Below are 15,654 nucleotides of genomic sequence, written 5' to 3' on the forward strand. Positions count from 1 at the left end.
CAGTGCAATTAATACAAAGACAAAGATTAAATTTATAAAATTAACTGAATGTTTTGTAGTAAATCACGTTTCTTAAAAAATAATTTAAATTTACCTTATAGTTAATATACCGTACAGTATTCTTGAATGTTATTCAGTGTTATTTTCTTCTCCAATTAAAGCTTGCTAAGAAGATTCAAATGGCCTGCAAACGAATTTTCCTGCGACCTGCAATGCTCTTTCATGCTCAACTTCTTCTCCTCGCCATTCAGTGACCAGCTTGACACTGCGGGCGGGCGATGGTGTCTCAAGAAGGGAACGATGTACTGAGCACACAGGTCGGGGCTAACCAGATGCACATGATGAGTGCCTGGCACCTCGTGGTACTCGAAGTGCGGGTTCTGTTTCCTTAAAATGGAAATAGCCTCGTTTGCCTTCGAGTTTATATAATTGGATTTTGATGCTTTTATGATCAGATACGGCTTCTTTTTGATGCGGCTAGACATTTCAGCGATTAATGGAGCGTTGGCCGATAAATAATTGTAAAACTTAGTACGAGCATCCTTTGTAAAGTAGAATTTATCCGGATGAAACTGCGACTTGGCCACGCTGCGATAGAGCAAATGATGAGCCAACTCTGGCGGAACGGAGTCGTTGCTGCCTTGGCTGAGAACTTTGCGCAGGTGGGAGAACGTGTAGCAAGGTGGCTCCTTTTCTCCATGCTCACTCACCACTAAATACCTGTCCACGCAATTAGCTAATCTCTTTATCCATTCAGAGGATTCGATGGATGGTAAAATATTGTCCAATGCGATAACCAGATCGACGGTGTGTGGTGCGAGTGCGGCATAAATGAAGCAAAGAGCACCGCCAAGGGAGTGACCCATCAGCGAAACCTTTGGCCACTTGTACTCTTTCATGACTCGAGCGATGATGAGGGCATACTCAGCTGTGTTGTACTGCATGCCCGGTGGCAGCCGCGAGGAGCATCCATGGCCAGGCAGGTCGATGCATAGCACGCCTAGGTAGTCGGGCAGCAAAGGTATCAGTGTATCAAAAGTGCCCAGGTTGTCCAGCCAGCCGTGTATGGCCAGGATGGGACGCTCCGATCGATTGCCGTACCAGCGACCCGCAATGTGGCCCCAAGGAGCCCAGATGCGCACATCCTCGTACTATCAAATGTCACACAAGAAATAATTTCATGCTGAACAGTGTATAAACATATGAAAGTGGCTTGCCACGAGACCAAAAATCTTTGAATTTCCTTACTCACGTCGTTCAGTGACAAAGTTCCCATTGGTTTTTTTTAATTTTGTGGAACTTTCGGCGGTTTGCTTAGGTATTATCCAAAGTTTGTCCGACTTATCTTATACATATGTATTTTGCAAATTTGTTTCCAAAAATATTGCATAAATGAACTCAGCCAAACTAAATTTGACAACCGGTTGTGTCTTTTAGCAAGAGCAGCGTGCCAATTACTGAAGCCAAAGAGTCTCATGCAGCTTGGGCAGCCGGCGAAAGCTCTTAAAAGCTTCAATTCAAACACAACAAAATACAAAAAAATACAGAAATATATAAATATATATATATATACTGCAGCAAGCTCATATGAATAAAAAGTTGTATGCGTAATCTATAACACTTATGATTATTTTTATACATAATTAAATTAACATTTATGTGTATTTCTATTAAATAAATAACTTCTAACAGGAACAGAGTGGAGCTTCTGCTGCAACTCTTAAGCTCTTCATAGCTTGCTTATTCCATTTAGCTGCCCTGGGTGCTCCCATCGAGTGGCTGGCCGATGCAGCCAGCTGCTTGGGATCACTGATGAGTACATGGTGAGGGCCCTGGGCCAAATGATACTCAAAGTCGGGATTCTGTTTGCGCAGAATCTCGAAGGCGGGTATGAAGCCTTCGTTAATGAAGTTCGAGTTGCTTGCCTTGATGACCATGTAGGGTATGTTGCGTATGCGACGATTCAGCTCCTTCACAAACCCAACGCCGGGTGGAAAGAGCGTGTGATGGGCAAGTCGCGAGTCGCGGAATATGTAAAACTTTTCAGGTTGGTCAGGCACTCGCCTCACACAGCGATTGACCAGTGGAAGTGCCAGCTCTTTGCTGATCGTAGGCGCGGGACCCCAGCGCGTCTCTTTCAGCTGAGCAGCAGTATAGAGCTTTGGCGCTGGCGGGGGCAGAAGCATGCGCTCCACACTGTTGGCCAGGTAGCTGATGTAGAAACTGCTGCTCTTGTAGGGTATGGTGAGTAGATCGATGGCAATCAGAATATCCACATGATCCTGGCCATAGAACGAGGCATACAGATTGCAGGCGATGGCCCCAAACGAATGGCCCATCAGCGAGACGCGCCGCCACTTGAAATGCAACACCACGCAGCGAATAATGCTCGTCCATTCAATGACGGAGTACTGCATGCCAGCCGGATATGGCGAGGAGCGACCATGGCCAGACAGCTCGATGCACAGGACGCCCAGATGGTCGGGCAGCAATGGTATAAGACGTGCAAAGCTGCCCATATTGTCCATCCAGCCGTGAATGGCGAGCAGCGGACGCACCTGACGATTGCCGTACCAGCGGCAGGCGACGCGGCCCCACGGCGCGCCGATGTCAAAGTCAATAAACTGCCGAGAGATTTTCGGAATGCGCTGCGATTAGCACGTGACTCTCGAAACGAATTTTCCACTTCACTTACCTCATTGCTGTCCATCGTGGCCCCTTTCGGTTTGCTAGTTCCAAAACAACTGAACAACTGAGCGACACGTACCGTCAGCTCCTTCTCTGCGCATTCAACCGATCTGCTTACGCGTGACCTTCAAATGCTCCAACTCGACTTGGGAACTTGAACTTGTGACAGACCAAAATATATATATGGCTTAATACTATGCTGCAAGTGTTATGTGATAAAAAAAATATTCATACCCTATGGGGCATATGTAGATAAGCTCGGAGTACGACTCAACTTGAACTCTGTGAACTGTATGAATTCTAACATTCGCTTTGAGCTTGCACAATTATCGATAACATATTTTATATGGTTGTATGTGAATTTATATCTATATAGCTGAGCAGATGATGATTCTAATGAGATATATTTATATATGATAAGAGTAAATATATGCACAGCTCCTTTAAACTATTAAAGAGTAACTGTAGATTCGCTTTGACTTTCATTAGATAGTTAAATAAATTTCTATTGCCTTGTTTTGATCAGCCAAAATTGTCTTATCTCATGTTAGTCTAACTATATAAAGACTATACAAACTGAAACTGCACTTAATACTTTTATCACCTTTACATTCAAATGACGCAGCAGCAGCGCTGCCGTCTTTAAATTGGACTTAAGTCTCTTGACACGCCCGCAATTCGGAATGCGTTTGCTTGAGTTCCTGTATGTGAACGCTATGATTTATATATTTAATTTGTGTTTGAGCAATTTATCATGTCTGTCTGTGATCTCCGCTCAAGTGCAAGGCGCTGCTCATGCCCCAGTGCCATTTCCCTTTTGGTTTGCAAGCTGTGCGTGTCCGTTGCCTCTGGAAATGCTATGCAAATTATCTTGGGCACCTAAGCTCGAAGTGAAAGTGCGATTTCCCAGGCAACTACCTACTACATATATGTTTATATAAATCTGCCTGTGTGTGGGTGTGTGTGTGGGTGTGTGTCATCTATACGCTATGTACATATTATATTGTATGCTTATGCGTCGGCCTTGAATCCATAATTTGCCTGTCAACGACAGCAGCCACCCACAATTTGCGCACATAATTGAGCTCAAGCATTTGGAAGCCAATTATGATTTCCCATTTTCCATTTTCCCACCGTAAGGGTCGTAGTCATACTTTGGGCCCTCGAATTTCTTTGTGCCGTTTGGCGTCGTTTGCGCCTTTTCACATCTCAATCAACCGCGTCCTGGCAACAGCAATTCCACCATCTCATGCCACTTCTCCTTCGCCTTCTCGTTTGCCTTGTCGTGCTTTCGCCTTTAATTGCTTCTGCCACTTAACATATGCAAATTAATTTTCTTTTCTTTTTTTGTTCGCTTTTGGTTTTCCTTTTTCTTTTACTGCTTTCATTATTGACCGTGCCCTACTTGCGTTTGCGGTTATAGCATATTGTCCTGTGTGTCCTTTTTGACACATTAAGTGCTGCCAGCCCCATGACAGTTGTTCGATAAATATTTATCATAGCACAGTGAAGGGCAACAATGGATGGGGGCCGACAAAAAAAGGGTTAAACCGGAGCTTTGCCATTTCTTAGAGCCACATTCATGACGTTTATTTTTCATTTTGCTTAACGGTAGATAAACAATGCTCGAGGATCTATAGAATAGTGCACTTCACTCCACTTCACTCCACTCAACTCGACTCCGTACAACTTGACTCAGTTCAATTCATGGACTGACGCGTTCAACCTGCCAGCTAAGTATGCGCACAGAGCGCTGAGCCGAGCTCAGCTAGGTGGATGTTTCAACAAAAGACAACGCCGGAAGCCGCCTGCTGCTTCTGATACGCACATCAGCCAAACAAAGAACAGCAGCAACAACAACAGCAGCAACAGTATGAAATGGGACAACTTTTTGCCTTGCTTCTGCTATTATTCTTTATGTGCTTTTGCTTTTTTCTACCCCGAATTTTCCGGCTAAAGCGTGTGCGTGTGCGTGTGCGTGTGCATGTGTGTGGGCTTTAAGAGCAACAATAGCATCCGGTCTCATGAACCGGGCCCAAAACAAACGTAGAAGAAATTGCATTAAGAAATCATTTGGCAAAATGTGCAGCACGTTAGAGTTTTACGTTTCATTCTATTGCTCTTATTTGTTCCTTTTTTTGTTGGCTTTTTTTGGTTTGTTCGGCTTCCGTGCAGCGTTTTAATCTAATTTTAATGAATTATTTTCACACGAAAATTACTTAAGCTAAAAAGTTTCGTTTTGTGGTGCCGTTTTACGGTTTGCGTTTCTTTCACTGCTGCATTTGCCACGTTAATGCCTGTGTGTGTGTCTCTCTCTCTATGTGTGTGTGTGTGCGGTATGTGTTTAGAATTGTATGAGCCGTGCAATTATACAAAACCAGGCAAATTTACATTTTTGGCTGCATTTCTAATTTGAATGCGCACAAAAACCACAATTCGGACAGGCACACGACGTTGCTGATGGCCTCTAACTGGACTGCAGCAATTTATTTAAAAGGAAGTTGTCGATAAACAAAAACACATGTTGAAAATGCGCTTTAAAACGCCTGTGTGTGTGTGTGTAAATTAAAAACATGTATCCTAAATGCATGTATTATGTTATTGTCATTTGGTGCAATTTGGCTGTTAACATTTGGCTGCCCGTAAAAGTATGCAACAGTTTTAGCTGCTCAGCTAATGGGCTTGACATAATATTATTGATGGCGCACAAAAGTATGCAATGGTTTTGTGCGCTTAAATCTGTGTCGAATACTCTTAAATTATGTCTCGCAAAATTATGCAATGGCTTTTCTGCTTGTCTTTTGGTGTTGATTTTAATGCTGACGCATGGGGCGTATGCTCAATGCGCAGCCACTTAATGCCACGCGCCACATTTTGTGGCAAATCAGGAAATCCCAGTGCCGATAAATTAATTAGCCACAAAATTTATGATTCCGCCCGAGCTGAGTTATTTTCTTATTTCAGCTCTGCCTCGCATTGTTCTCCCCATGGATCGGCTTCGTTTGTTTTGTTCATCCGTTTATTAGTTGCGCCTCGCTGCCCAGTTAATAATTAATGTAGCCAATTTATGCCTTCTCATAATGCTAGCTCATATATATTTGGGCATTTGTCAAGCGTAAATCTATTTGCAGTTTGCCCCAAGCCGCACCGCATTTCATAACTCAAATCATTCGATTTATGTGCCCGAAACTTTTCGAGAGTTGTCTGCTTTGTTGTCCGTGGACAGACATTTCAAGCTTTTGGCCACTTGAGCCGCATGCCATTCGTAATTTACGATTACCCACAAAAACGCACTTCGGTTGTCTATGCAAAGACAATTGCATACCTGACCGCCAGCTAGCAGTGACTAGTGACTGCTGGCTTGCAACTGCTATTTACTACCCGGCAGTTGTATGTATCGATGCTTAGTGTTAGTCTGGTCATAAATTTGCGTTTTTGGTTAACTGCTGCTACAACGCTTGCAGGACTTAGTCCCCAGTGTTTGTTGCCAGCTTTGCCTTCAAAAATTTCCACAGAGACCACGATTTACACTGTAAGTGAGCTAGTTCAGGGAATTTACAGCAACAAAAGAGGATAGTTTGCATTTTTTGTTGTTTTTCCTGGCCCCAGCGTGTTTGGAGTTGGACGAAAATGCAACTGGCCGTATCCTTTGTAATTGGAAATCGTAGTTAAAAAGTTTGTAATTGAAAAGTTTATTTTTGATTTTACTCCGAGGCAAGCAGAGACAATAGTTTTTGTATTTGTGTCCGTTTGTGAGTGTGTGTTAGCGTCTGTGTGCTTAATTGTGTGGTCTGTTTGGAATTTTTGGCATTTTGGCCCGTAATTGAACTACGAACTGTCACAATAGTTCAAACGGAGTCAGTAATTAGAAATGGCCATTTCCACTGCTGTTTCAATTTGTGGCCCAAAAACTTGTGAATTTGCGGCTAGCGTATTAATTTATGCCATGCTGAATATTCTAATAAATTCCGCAAAAGAGACTCGCTCTATCTCTCTCGCTGGCTGGCTGGCTAAACACAATTAACTATAATTTCCCAAGTACTCCAAAGTCAAATAATGCGCCAGCTTTTAATTAAAAGCGAGTGCATAAATGCAATGCGAAGCTGCAATTTGCATGAAATCCAATTAAACTTTTTATCTAACCAATTCAAATAAATCATACGCACTGTTGTCCCCAACTTGCCACAACAACTGAAAAAGGGCAATCAAGATAAATATCCGAGCTGCCAGACAGCTTGACATGTGCACATTAGTTTCTCATCCAGATAAGCTTTGTAGTTGGGTTTCGGTCTATTTAAACAGCAGCAACAGCAGCAGCCAAGCGAAATTTGATTGCCATTTGCTGGAATTTGCCAGGCGGGCGACGTGCCACAGTGTGCCTGCAAGCGAAAGCCAAAGAAATTCATCAAATAAAGTAAGAATAAAGCAAAGCTGGCAACGCGGCACGTACAGTGCCTAAAAATGTGCCACACCACACGCAGCTCCTTGCTAACCGCCTGTCTGCGCTGCTCTGCTCTGCTCTGGGCTGCTCTGCACTTTGTTCTCCGCATTGGCCGTCATTTGCATTCGCATCCTTCGTTTTGTTTATTTGCACTTGCATTTTGTATTTATTCAGTTTTTGGCTGCTCTCTCGCTGCGAGTTTGCCTCTTCGCCTGCTGTTTGCCTGTTTGCCAATGGCGAATGCCGTGTAATTTGTTGCAACAACTTTTTGATATCAATGTAAATTTTAATTTGTTTGGCAAATATATTTCTGGCAACATTCTGTGGCATGAATTGAGCCGTGAAATTGCCAAAACCAAAATGAACCAGCCCCATAAACAAATTTAAACACAAACAACCCAAAACCAAGCCATTTAGCTATAAGCACGCAAATTTAACTGTACAAATAAATGCAAGGCGGGATTTGAACCGTATAAAAACCTGGATTTGCCTGGGACTTGCAATGCTCACAATACAAGCAGAAATTTACACAATGAAATCTTATTTAGATTGGAAAGCCTTTACTGGTTGCCAGTGTAGGAGAGATATATGAATGCAATTCCTAAGTAGATCTGAAACTCTATGAGAGAGAGGCAACGGCATACCCTGTACTATCTGGAACACCTAACACGAATACAGGGTATACCAATGGTCGTAGCCTTGTCTGTCACATGCATTCAAGTAGGCAACAGCAACTGCAAAATGCAGTGGGGCAAAATTCTTGAACACAGTTTGTGTTGAGGCAAAAAGTTGTTTCACTTCTGATTGTCGGAACATTTGAGTGCAAAATGTAAAGTTCGCAACTTGATCAAAACTAAGTGGCGAAGCATTTGCACGCATGCCAGGACATTGCCAGCCATCAACAGCAGCGTCCTGTCAGTTAGCAAGGCAAGCATGTATTTGTGAGTGTCCGTGTGTGTGTGTGAGGCAGCATTTCCCGCTGTGTTTTTCTTACTCTTTCTGCTCTGACAGCCTGTTTTCAATTTGTAATTTTTTCCCCACTTCAGAATTTCTTCAAGCGACAGTTTTAAAGAAAGTACCACCTACTGCCGCTGACGCTTGTTGACAGCCAGTCAGTCAGCCAGGCCGTGCCAGCGAGCCAATCTTGGCCGTGTCTGGCGCTGTCAGACACGTGTTGGCTGCCCCTATTTAGTCTAGACGTTGTCGCTGCTTGGCTTCACTATTTCGTACCCTCGCGATAATTGCCAAATGGCAAAAGCTTGTAATTGAAGCATGCTTAGCGAGAGCATGCGAAATATTTATGCATGCCCAAAGTGCACTCAATTCTTATGAGCCAACGCTGCCAACAGCCAAGCGTTAGCTGCTCTCTCTCTCTCAGTAGCATTTGCTTTGACGGCATCTATGGAGTGCTACAGTGCCTAACAGCTATTTCTTATCGCGATAAGGCCCACAGAAAATAAGAAATGTAAATTGCAAGTGAAAAATGCGTTGCCAGCAAAGCAGACGAAACTAAATGAGTCGCTGAGCTTCTACTTCTTGTTCTTCTTCTTCTTCTAGGCGATAAAATAAATAAAATTGACATTTTATGCTAATGCGAGACCCAAATGCTAGGCGCGGGCCAAATAAATATGCTAAAAATGAACAGACAGTTAATTTAAAAATAAAAGAGAATATGTTTGTGCTGGAGAGTGTAAAAGTGCACGAATTCAACTAAATCAATGAAACGAATGAAGCAAGAGCGAGCATGCCAAGAATTAGGCATAAAGTTGAAGCAAAGAGAATTTTAAGCCTGAATGATGTGCATTCTGTCAGCTATAAGAACACAATTTGAGCCAAAGTGTGTGACTAAGCTAAGCTTAGAGCTGGGCCGCAAGCAGATAGAAAGGCAAGCAAGGCCATGATTTGGATTATTAAAATGAATTTCAATATGAGCTCGACAACAGCAACAAATTGATAAAAGCTACGAAAAATAATCTATTTGAAACTTCCAAGTTCATATCCTTAAAAGTAATTCGAGCAAACAAGACCTTAACAATAGAATTTATAAAGAAATAAAACTTTTGGCTTGCTCAGCACTTGAAACACTTCACAAAGCTCGCATCCACAAACACAATCACAACTGAGAATTGCTCTTAACTTGGCCAAATACTTGAGGCTAACAGGGAATGCGCATTTCAACATATTACATAATTAATAATTACAGTAGAAAAAGTATTTTAATAACTCATGCCCAAGCACTATCTACTCAAGTTCTTAAGTTCTTAAATTGTCTGTGTGTGGGTCAAATCAATGTGCGAAACGTGCTAATTGCGGCAGCTGTGCAAATGTGTGCCTTGGCCATTTGATAGTTTGCCATCATTTTGATGGCTTTCAGGCTGTCACATGCCACGCCCATACACCCACACAGCACAAGTGGCATTGGGCTGCTGGCCATTGGCAGAAAGAAAAAACTAATTGCCAAAGCGTTGGGATTTGAGGTCAGCCAGCAAAGTTTTGCATAAATGCCTAACACACACAAACACCCACACACACACACACACACTTACAATTGTGTGGCACACTTTAAGGCCAAAACTACTCGAAAGTTTCCTTTTTGGCTGCAAATGTCTTTGGCAGAGCCGTGCACGCCGGCTGTTCTCTCTTTTTTGTCGGTGTTCGGTTGAATGTCGTAAAAAATTGACATACTCATAGCCGCCGTAACACGTAATGAGATACTTCAAAATGATGTTATTACTTTATTTATAGCGTCACATAAAAACTGGCAATGCTTGGGGTTTGGCTTAGCTTTGGTTTAGAGTTCGCATTCGGGCTTGGGTTCGGCTCTGGTTTTGGGTTTCAGTTTTTGTTTTTCGCCAGCCACATAACCTTTTTTATGTAGTTTTTTGCGCCACTCGCACTTTTACAGCTACCATTTGTTTGACTTCATCTGCAGCTACCTGTACGTTGGTCAATAAAACTGCAGCAACTGAGTGCCTCATCATTTTCATAAAAGACAAACGTCATGAATTTAAGTAATTGCAGGCGCACGCTGTTTGCTTACCTTGTCAGATATCAACATCATCATCAAATTAAGCTCTATGTTGCAGGCAAATAGCACAGAGTCAACACCAAGTACATGTAACGAAGAAGACTACAATTTATTTAATTTTTTACTCATTATTTATAGTAATGGCAATGAAAAATGTATATGGCAAAGCGTAAAACTCTGTGAGATCTTTGCTCTATAACAGTTAATAATATTACTACTCGTGTATATCATAATTATTGTGAATAAGTATTTATTATTGTGAATAAATATGTTGTCATTGTGTTCCATTCCATATAGTTTCATATTTAAAATGAATTGATAACAATTGTCATTACATTATCTACTCTACTTGTTCCATTCCATTTGTTCCATTCCATTTGTTCCATTCCATTTGTTCCATTCCATTTGTTCCATTCCGTTTGTTCCATTCCAATTGTTCCATTCCATTTGAACCATTTTCTTGTATATATTTTTGAAATCATTTTAACATTTATTGCAATTTATTTTAATCCATTCCATTCTGTTTTATATTTCATTTCTTTCATATTTTATTTAACATGTTATTTTCCAATTATTTCATTTCATTCCTTTTGCAATTTTAATTTGCTCCATTATTTATTCTATTCAATACAATTTGAAATTCTATTTGAATTTATTTCATTTCGCTTTGCTCTTATAGATTTCAACCATTTTTTGAGAATTATTTAATTTGCACATTTCACTTTGATCATTGTGCAGAAGCATTTATTTTTGTCAGTTGGCTTAAGCCTTAATTATATTTCCATTGCTTGATTGATACTTCATCAACTTGCTTAAAAGTTTAGCTAAAAGTTGCTGTCAGCAGGCAGCTCTATCTATCGGTTTATATAAATTTCATTCACTATTTTATTCATATTATATTTCAATATTTTGCTCTCCTTAGCTTTGCCAATATCCTTGGCGAATAAAGTAATTTAATATGTTTGTATTTTAGAAAACTTCAATCAACCCGCACTCTATACACTATAGACTGTCGTCCAGCTGCACGAGTTGCATGAAAAATTCAGCACAAGAGTTCGCTTCATGCGCTCATTTAAAATGCACTTTGGTTGCACAGAGAGAGAGAAAGAGACAAAGAGAGAGAGAGAGAGAGAAAAGAGCGAAAGAGAGAAAAAGAAGGCAAAATATTTGTAGCGATAAAAGCATGAAAAGCAGGTTGCAAGAGCGAATGCTTTAAAGTGCATTAATTTAATAATGCAAACATGCAGCAAGTTGCATTAACTTTTGCCGCGCAGGCGGCATTAAAATTTGCATAATTGCTGCGAGTCAGGCGAGAGTCAAAGAGCGTGCGAGGGAGTTAACGGATTTTTATAATTGTAGTTGCTGTTGCTGTTGCTGCATGCAACACATGCATGCAAGAAGTTTTTCAAGCCAAACGAGTGTCCAGCACTTGCCACAATTAACGATTTTTCATGATTTCAGTGCGGGGCCGAAGCAATTTACATAAATCAGCGCAAAGTATCTGTGACAACGCAAAAGATGGCCCGGCCTCGCCTGGTCTGGCCGGGCCGGGCCGGGGTGACATAGGTCGGGTTGTTGTTTGTCATGTGGGCTGCTGCTGCTGAAAAATGTTTACACATTTGCAACTGTCTGAAGGTCAAACAGGGGGCGTGTGTGTGCATGGGTGTGGCATGATTTAGGCGCCAGCTCCCCCTGCTCTGAACTGAGTAATTGCACGTTGGTGGGCCAGCCATTGGTTCGGTCTTGGCCTGGTCACAACTGATTCTGTTGCTCGTGCAGCTTTAATTTAATTTATGCTACAACAGCAACAAAAACGGAAGCCCTGTCGAGAGCCACTAAGTGGCCACCCTCAGCAAAATTAAATGCAGTCAACAATGTTGTTGCTGTTGCCACTGCTGCTGCTGCTGCTGCTGCTGCTGTTGCTGCTGCTGTTGCTGCTGCTGTTTTTAAACACAATTTATTGTTATGGCAACACAATGTGCTTAGCTTTATGGCCCATAAGATGCCTAATATTTATGCACTAAACTGCATTCTTCAGCCCGCAGCTGAGTTATTTAATGCGTAATTACAGAGCAAATCTTCTTAAGCTAAGACACTCATTCAACTGGCAAAGGAAAATGGCAAATGTTAAATGGAAATTCTATGAAAGCAGCTTAGTGCCTGCTCCACTGAATTCATAAGCTTCGTAGTCTCTCTCGCTCGCTGTCTGCCTCGCTGCAGTCTAAAGAAAACTCTCCAAGCGCAGAAAAAGGTCAAAAGCAAATGCGTGCAAAATGCCAAAATAAGCATAAAAACCAATGGCAGTTGCAACAGCAACAGCAAGTGCAACACCAACTGCACCAACAACCGCATCGTCAAAAGTCAATTTACTGGCAACACTGGCAACAACTTCAACTAATTAGCCAGTGCTTGGCTTCAAGGGTTGTGGGTGCCTCTTCAGCAGCCCCTCGGCCAGAGCTCGACAGGAAGAAAAAAGTGTTGCATGCTTTTAGGCGCTGCCTAGAATTCCGCAAACACTTCACGTCGCAAGTCTAGCTAGATATGCATGCGTGTGCGTCAAGTGTTTATGTGTGTTTATGTGCCACTTGGTTGCATGTGGCAAGTTGCATTTAGTTGCCAACGGCAACAGTTGCAGTTCAACTGAAGCACACCTTAGATGCATATCTAGTACTGAGCCAAACATTGCTCACAATTCAATATTTACCCTGAAATTATCGTATTTCATTGTTTCATTGTTGCAAATATTTTGATTTGTGTACTTCGAGTCGTTTGTTTCAATTGATTGCATATCTTAGATCCAATTCATTAACTATGAAATTTACAAGCCAGCAAGCATACCTTACACCAACACAAGCTAAATATTTTCTCTAAGTCTCGAACAAATTGCATTTCCGATTGAATTTGATTTATTTTATAGCTTGCAATGCTGACAGCATATACATTGCCCACTAGAAGAAATTGCTCAGAAGATTTCTATCAATATTTAAAATGAAATGAATTTATTTCATGAATAGCCTCAGCTCTCAATTGATTTCACTCAAAATTTATCGACAGTTGGCTATAAATATTTTATGTCTATAAATTAAGAGATAACTTTTATATCCCTAAATGGGTAAATGGTTTTTATGCAAATGAATACAAGAAGCAGAAGCTTGAAATTTAAATATATATATTTTTATATGCCATATGTAAACCAATTCTTGTGCTTAGTTATTCTCTGCACAGTTTTGATATAAAAAGTGATAAGAGTATCTGGATGCAATGGCAAATCCTAAAATATAGATTTTTACTATTTTATCATTTATTATTTTTTTTATAATTTTCATTCTCACAGTCAAATTTTGATTTGTTTATGTTGCAACTGAGCTGAGAAAAGAATGCCATCTAACAGCATGCTGATTCACAGACCTTATTGATTCGTGAGTCGTTTAATTATGGCGTCTCATGTTCGGCTTCATTTATCTTATCAGTTGGCTCGACAATGACAAGATCGTGCTATCTGCCAGCAGCCACTGACAGCTCTTACCCGCTTCGCCGAATGCATTTGGTATCATTTGTGACAACGCTCTCAGCACACACAGATGTCCATGCCCATCGATGCAGTTCCGCTCGTTGGCTGATTCCCTTTGGCAGGCAGTACGCAATATGCTCCAGCTGCCCGACGTGCTAGGTACGTGTAAACAAACTTGAAATGAACACTTGTTTGCTTGTCTGATATGTCTCTTGCTTTACAGCTTTGTGCTGCCTGTGGGGCAGCGGCTTCTCGCTGGGCTACTATCTGAAGTCCGCCTTGGTCTATGACAATCTGTGGCCACATTGGTATGCTCTGTTAGCTGGCATTATGGCGCTGGCCCTGGCCCTCGGCTGGACACTGCGCAAGCATGGCAAGCAGCGCTATAGCTTTGATCATTATTACATCATCTTCTATGGGCTGCTGTGCTCGCTGCTGGGCAGCTGCTTCATGCTCAGCAAACAGTTGGGTAAGCGAGGCAGTAGAGCTGACTTCATATTTAAATTAACTATCCACATTGCTTCGCTCAGCGGTTAGCTACTACTTCAGCTTCATTGGCTTGAGCGTGGTCTATTTGGCCAGCTTTAGCTATGTGAGCCTGCGCAGCGATGCTTCGGGCTTGCGCCCGGCGAGGATTGCCATGGGCAACGCTTCACATGCCTGCGGCCTGGTCATTGGTTTTGTCATCTTCAACGAGTTCGAGCCGCAGCGCTGCGGGCTCATCGAGCTGGGCATCAATTTGCTGCTGCTGATGTTCGTGCTCATCAATGAGTTGCTGCAGCATCTGGGCGTGCACAACTACAAGCAGTCACGTGACTTGGTCTTCAATCTGCTCAACGAGGAACGTCTGGTCTTTTTGCCACGCCAGGCCATTTTGGCTCAGTTTGTGGACCGCCAGGACTATCGGCTTCAGCGTAGTCGCCAATGGCTTGTCCTGCTGCTGGGCGGACTTGTCTTGGTGATACAACGCTGCTGCCTGCTGCACTCGCCTGTCCACCTGCAGCTCATGTGGACCTCCACTACGGTACTTATGCAAGGCGCCCAACTATTCACACCATTTGCTCTGTATGCCGGCGGCTGTGCTCTGAGTGCCCTCTTGCTGCTGCGCTACACGCCAAAGCTCCTGTATTTGCTGATGGGCGTCATTCAGCTGACGCTGGTAGCTGCCCTGCTTTGCATCTATGATGAGGATCAATCGGAGCATTCTTATTTGTTTCTGTGCCTCATCTATGCCTGCGTGGGCATGCTGTCCAGCCAGGCCCTACACTGGCTGCTGGAATGCTCGCCATTTCTCTATGCAGAGCTGTCGCTGGCCGTGGGCCTTGTGCTGCAGCTGGCCATAATGGAGGCCAGCAAGTACGAGGTGGGCGTGGATAATGTGTGGACAGCGCTGTTGGCCAGCAGCCTGACATATCTACTGCTGACATTGTTGGCCATCATGTTGGTGCTCTGGCTACAGCCGCGCTCCGCCAGTTTGGTTGACGTGCGCAACCGTCTGCTGGGCATACGACGCCTCAATCTGCCAGCTGCCCAGACCCAGTTCTGGCACACCAATCACTTTCTCGCCCACAACAAGCAGCCCCATGAGCTGCAGTCCGTTCAGCTCGACAAGTCGCGCGTCTTTCAACAGTTTCCAATTAACTCCTACGCTGGCAATGACAAAGCGAATAAGTTTTGAGTTTCTGAAGGTTACGTCGTCAGTTATGCACACAGACAACAAGCTATATCTAGACATGTATTTTGTAGTAATAGAATTCGAAGAAAGCCAAGTTTTAAAACTTATGTTAACTTGGCAGAATTTAAAAGAAAAATTATATAAAAAGAAAACCACTTTAATATATTCAATATCCAAGCTTAACTTTGGCTTGCACTTGGATGCTTATAGATATCAATCCGAATGTGAGAGTGGGTTTCAAATTCAGTTTTTTAAGTGCAAAGCTACTTGTATCTAACAAGTCCCATAGGGAACAGCAAAGTCACCAAGTC

General features: G+C 42.5%; 3 protein-coding genes across 3 annotated transcripts; 1 reads left to right on the top strand and 2 right to left on the bottom strand.

Moving 5' to 3' along the window:
* Positions 1-142: 142 nt before the first annotated feature.
* Positions 143-1,359, bottom strand: LOC115483358 (probable serine hydrolase). The gene is made up of 2 exons (XM_030225039.1): positions 1,253-1,359; positions 143-1,151 (listed from the first exon to the last, which is right to left on the bottom strand). The coding sequence occupies exons 1-2, from the start codon at positions 1,274-1,276 to the stop codon at positions 156-158; spliced, it is 1,020 nt and encodes a 339-aa protein (XP_030080899.1). The 5' UTR covers positions 1,277-1,359; the 3' UTR covers positions 143-155.
* Positions 1,360-1,685: 326 nt separating this feature from the next.
* Positions 1,686-2,710, bottom strand: LOC115483468 (probable serine hydrolase). The gene is made up of 2 exons (XM_030225552.1): positions 2,696-2,710; positions 1,686-2,624 (listed from the first exon to the last, which is right to left on the bottom strand). Exons 1-2 carry the CDS (start codon positions 2,708-2,710, stop codon positions 1,686-1,688), a joined length of 954 nt encoding a protein of 317 aa, XP_030081412.1.
* Positions 2,711-13,599: 10,889 nt separating this feature from the next.
* Positions 13,600-15,511, top strand: LOC111596143. The gene is made up of 3 exons (XM_023310226.2): positions 13,600-13,827; positions 13,892-14,137; positions 14,199-15,511. Exons 1-3 carry the CDS (start codon positions 13,755-13,757, stop codon positions 15,344-15,346), a joined length of 1,467 nt encoding a protein of 488 aa, XP_023165994.2. The 5' UTR covers positions 13,600-13,754; the 3' UTR covers positions 15,347-15,511.
* Positions 15,512-15,654: the final 143 nt, after the last annotated feature.

Source organism: Drosophila hydei, unplaced genomic scaffold (genome assembly GCF_003285905.1).
Source record: "Drosophila hydei strain 15085-1641.00,03,60 unplaced genomic scaffold, DhydRS2 tig00000001-arrow-pilon, whole genome shotgun sequence".
In the NCBI taxonomy this organism is placed as follows: Eukaryota; Metazoa; Arthropoda; class Insecta; order Diptera; family Drosophilidae; genus Drosophila; species Drosophila hydei.

Excerpts from the sequence above, each read along its gene's own strand:
- LOC111596143 (XM_023310226.2), top strand. The coding sequence starts at position 13,755 with ATGCAGTTCCGCTCGTTGGCTGATTCCCTTTGGCAGGCAGTACGCAAT. Across the intron at positions 13,828-13,891 it reads CCAGCTGCCCGACGTGCTAG|CTTTGTGCTGCCTGTGGGGC; the intron begins GTACGTGTAAAC and ends CTTGCTTTACAG. Across the intron at positions 14,138-14,198 it reads CATGCTCAGCAAACAGTTGG|CGGTTAGCTACTACTTCAGC; the intron begins GTAAGCGAGGCA and ends TGCTTCGCTCAG.
- LOC115483358 (XM_030225039.1), bottom strand. The coding sequence starts at position 1,276 with ATGGGAACTTTGTCACTGAACGAC. Across the intron at positions 1,152-1,252 it reads GAACTTTGTCACTGAACGAC|TACGAGGATGTGCGCATCTG; the intron begins GTGAGTAAGGAA and ends GACATTTGATAG.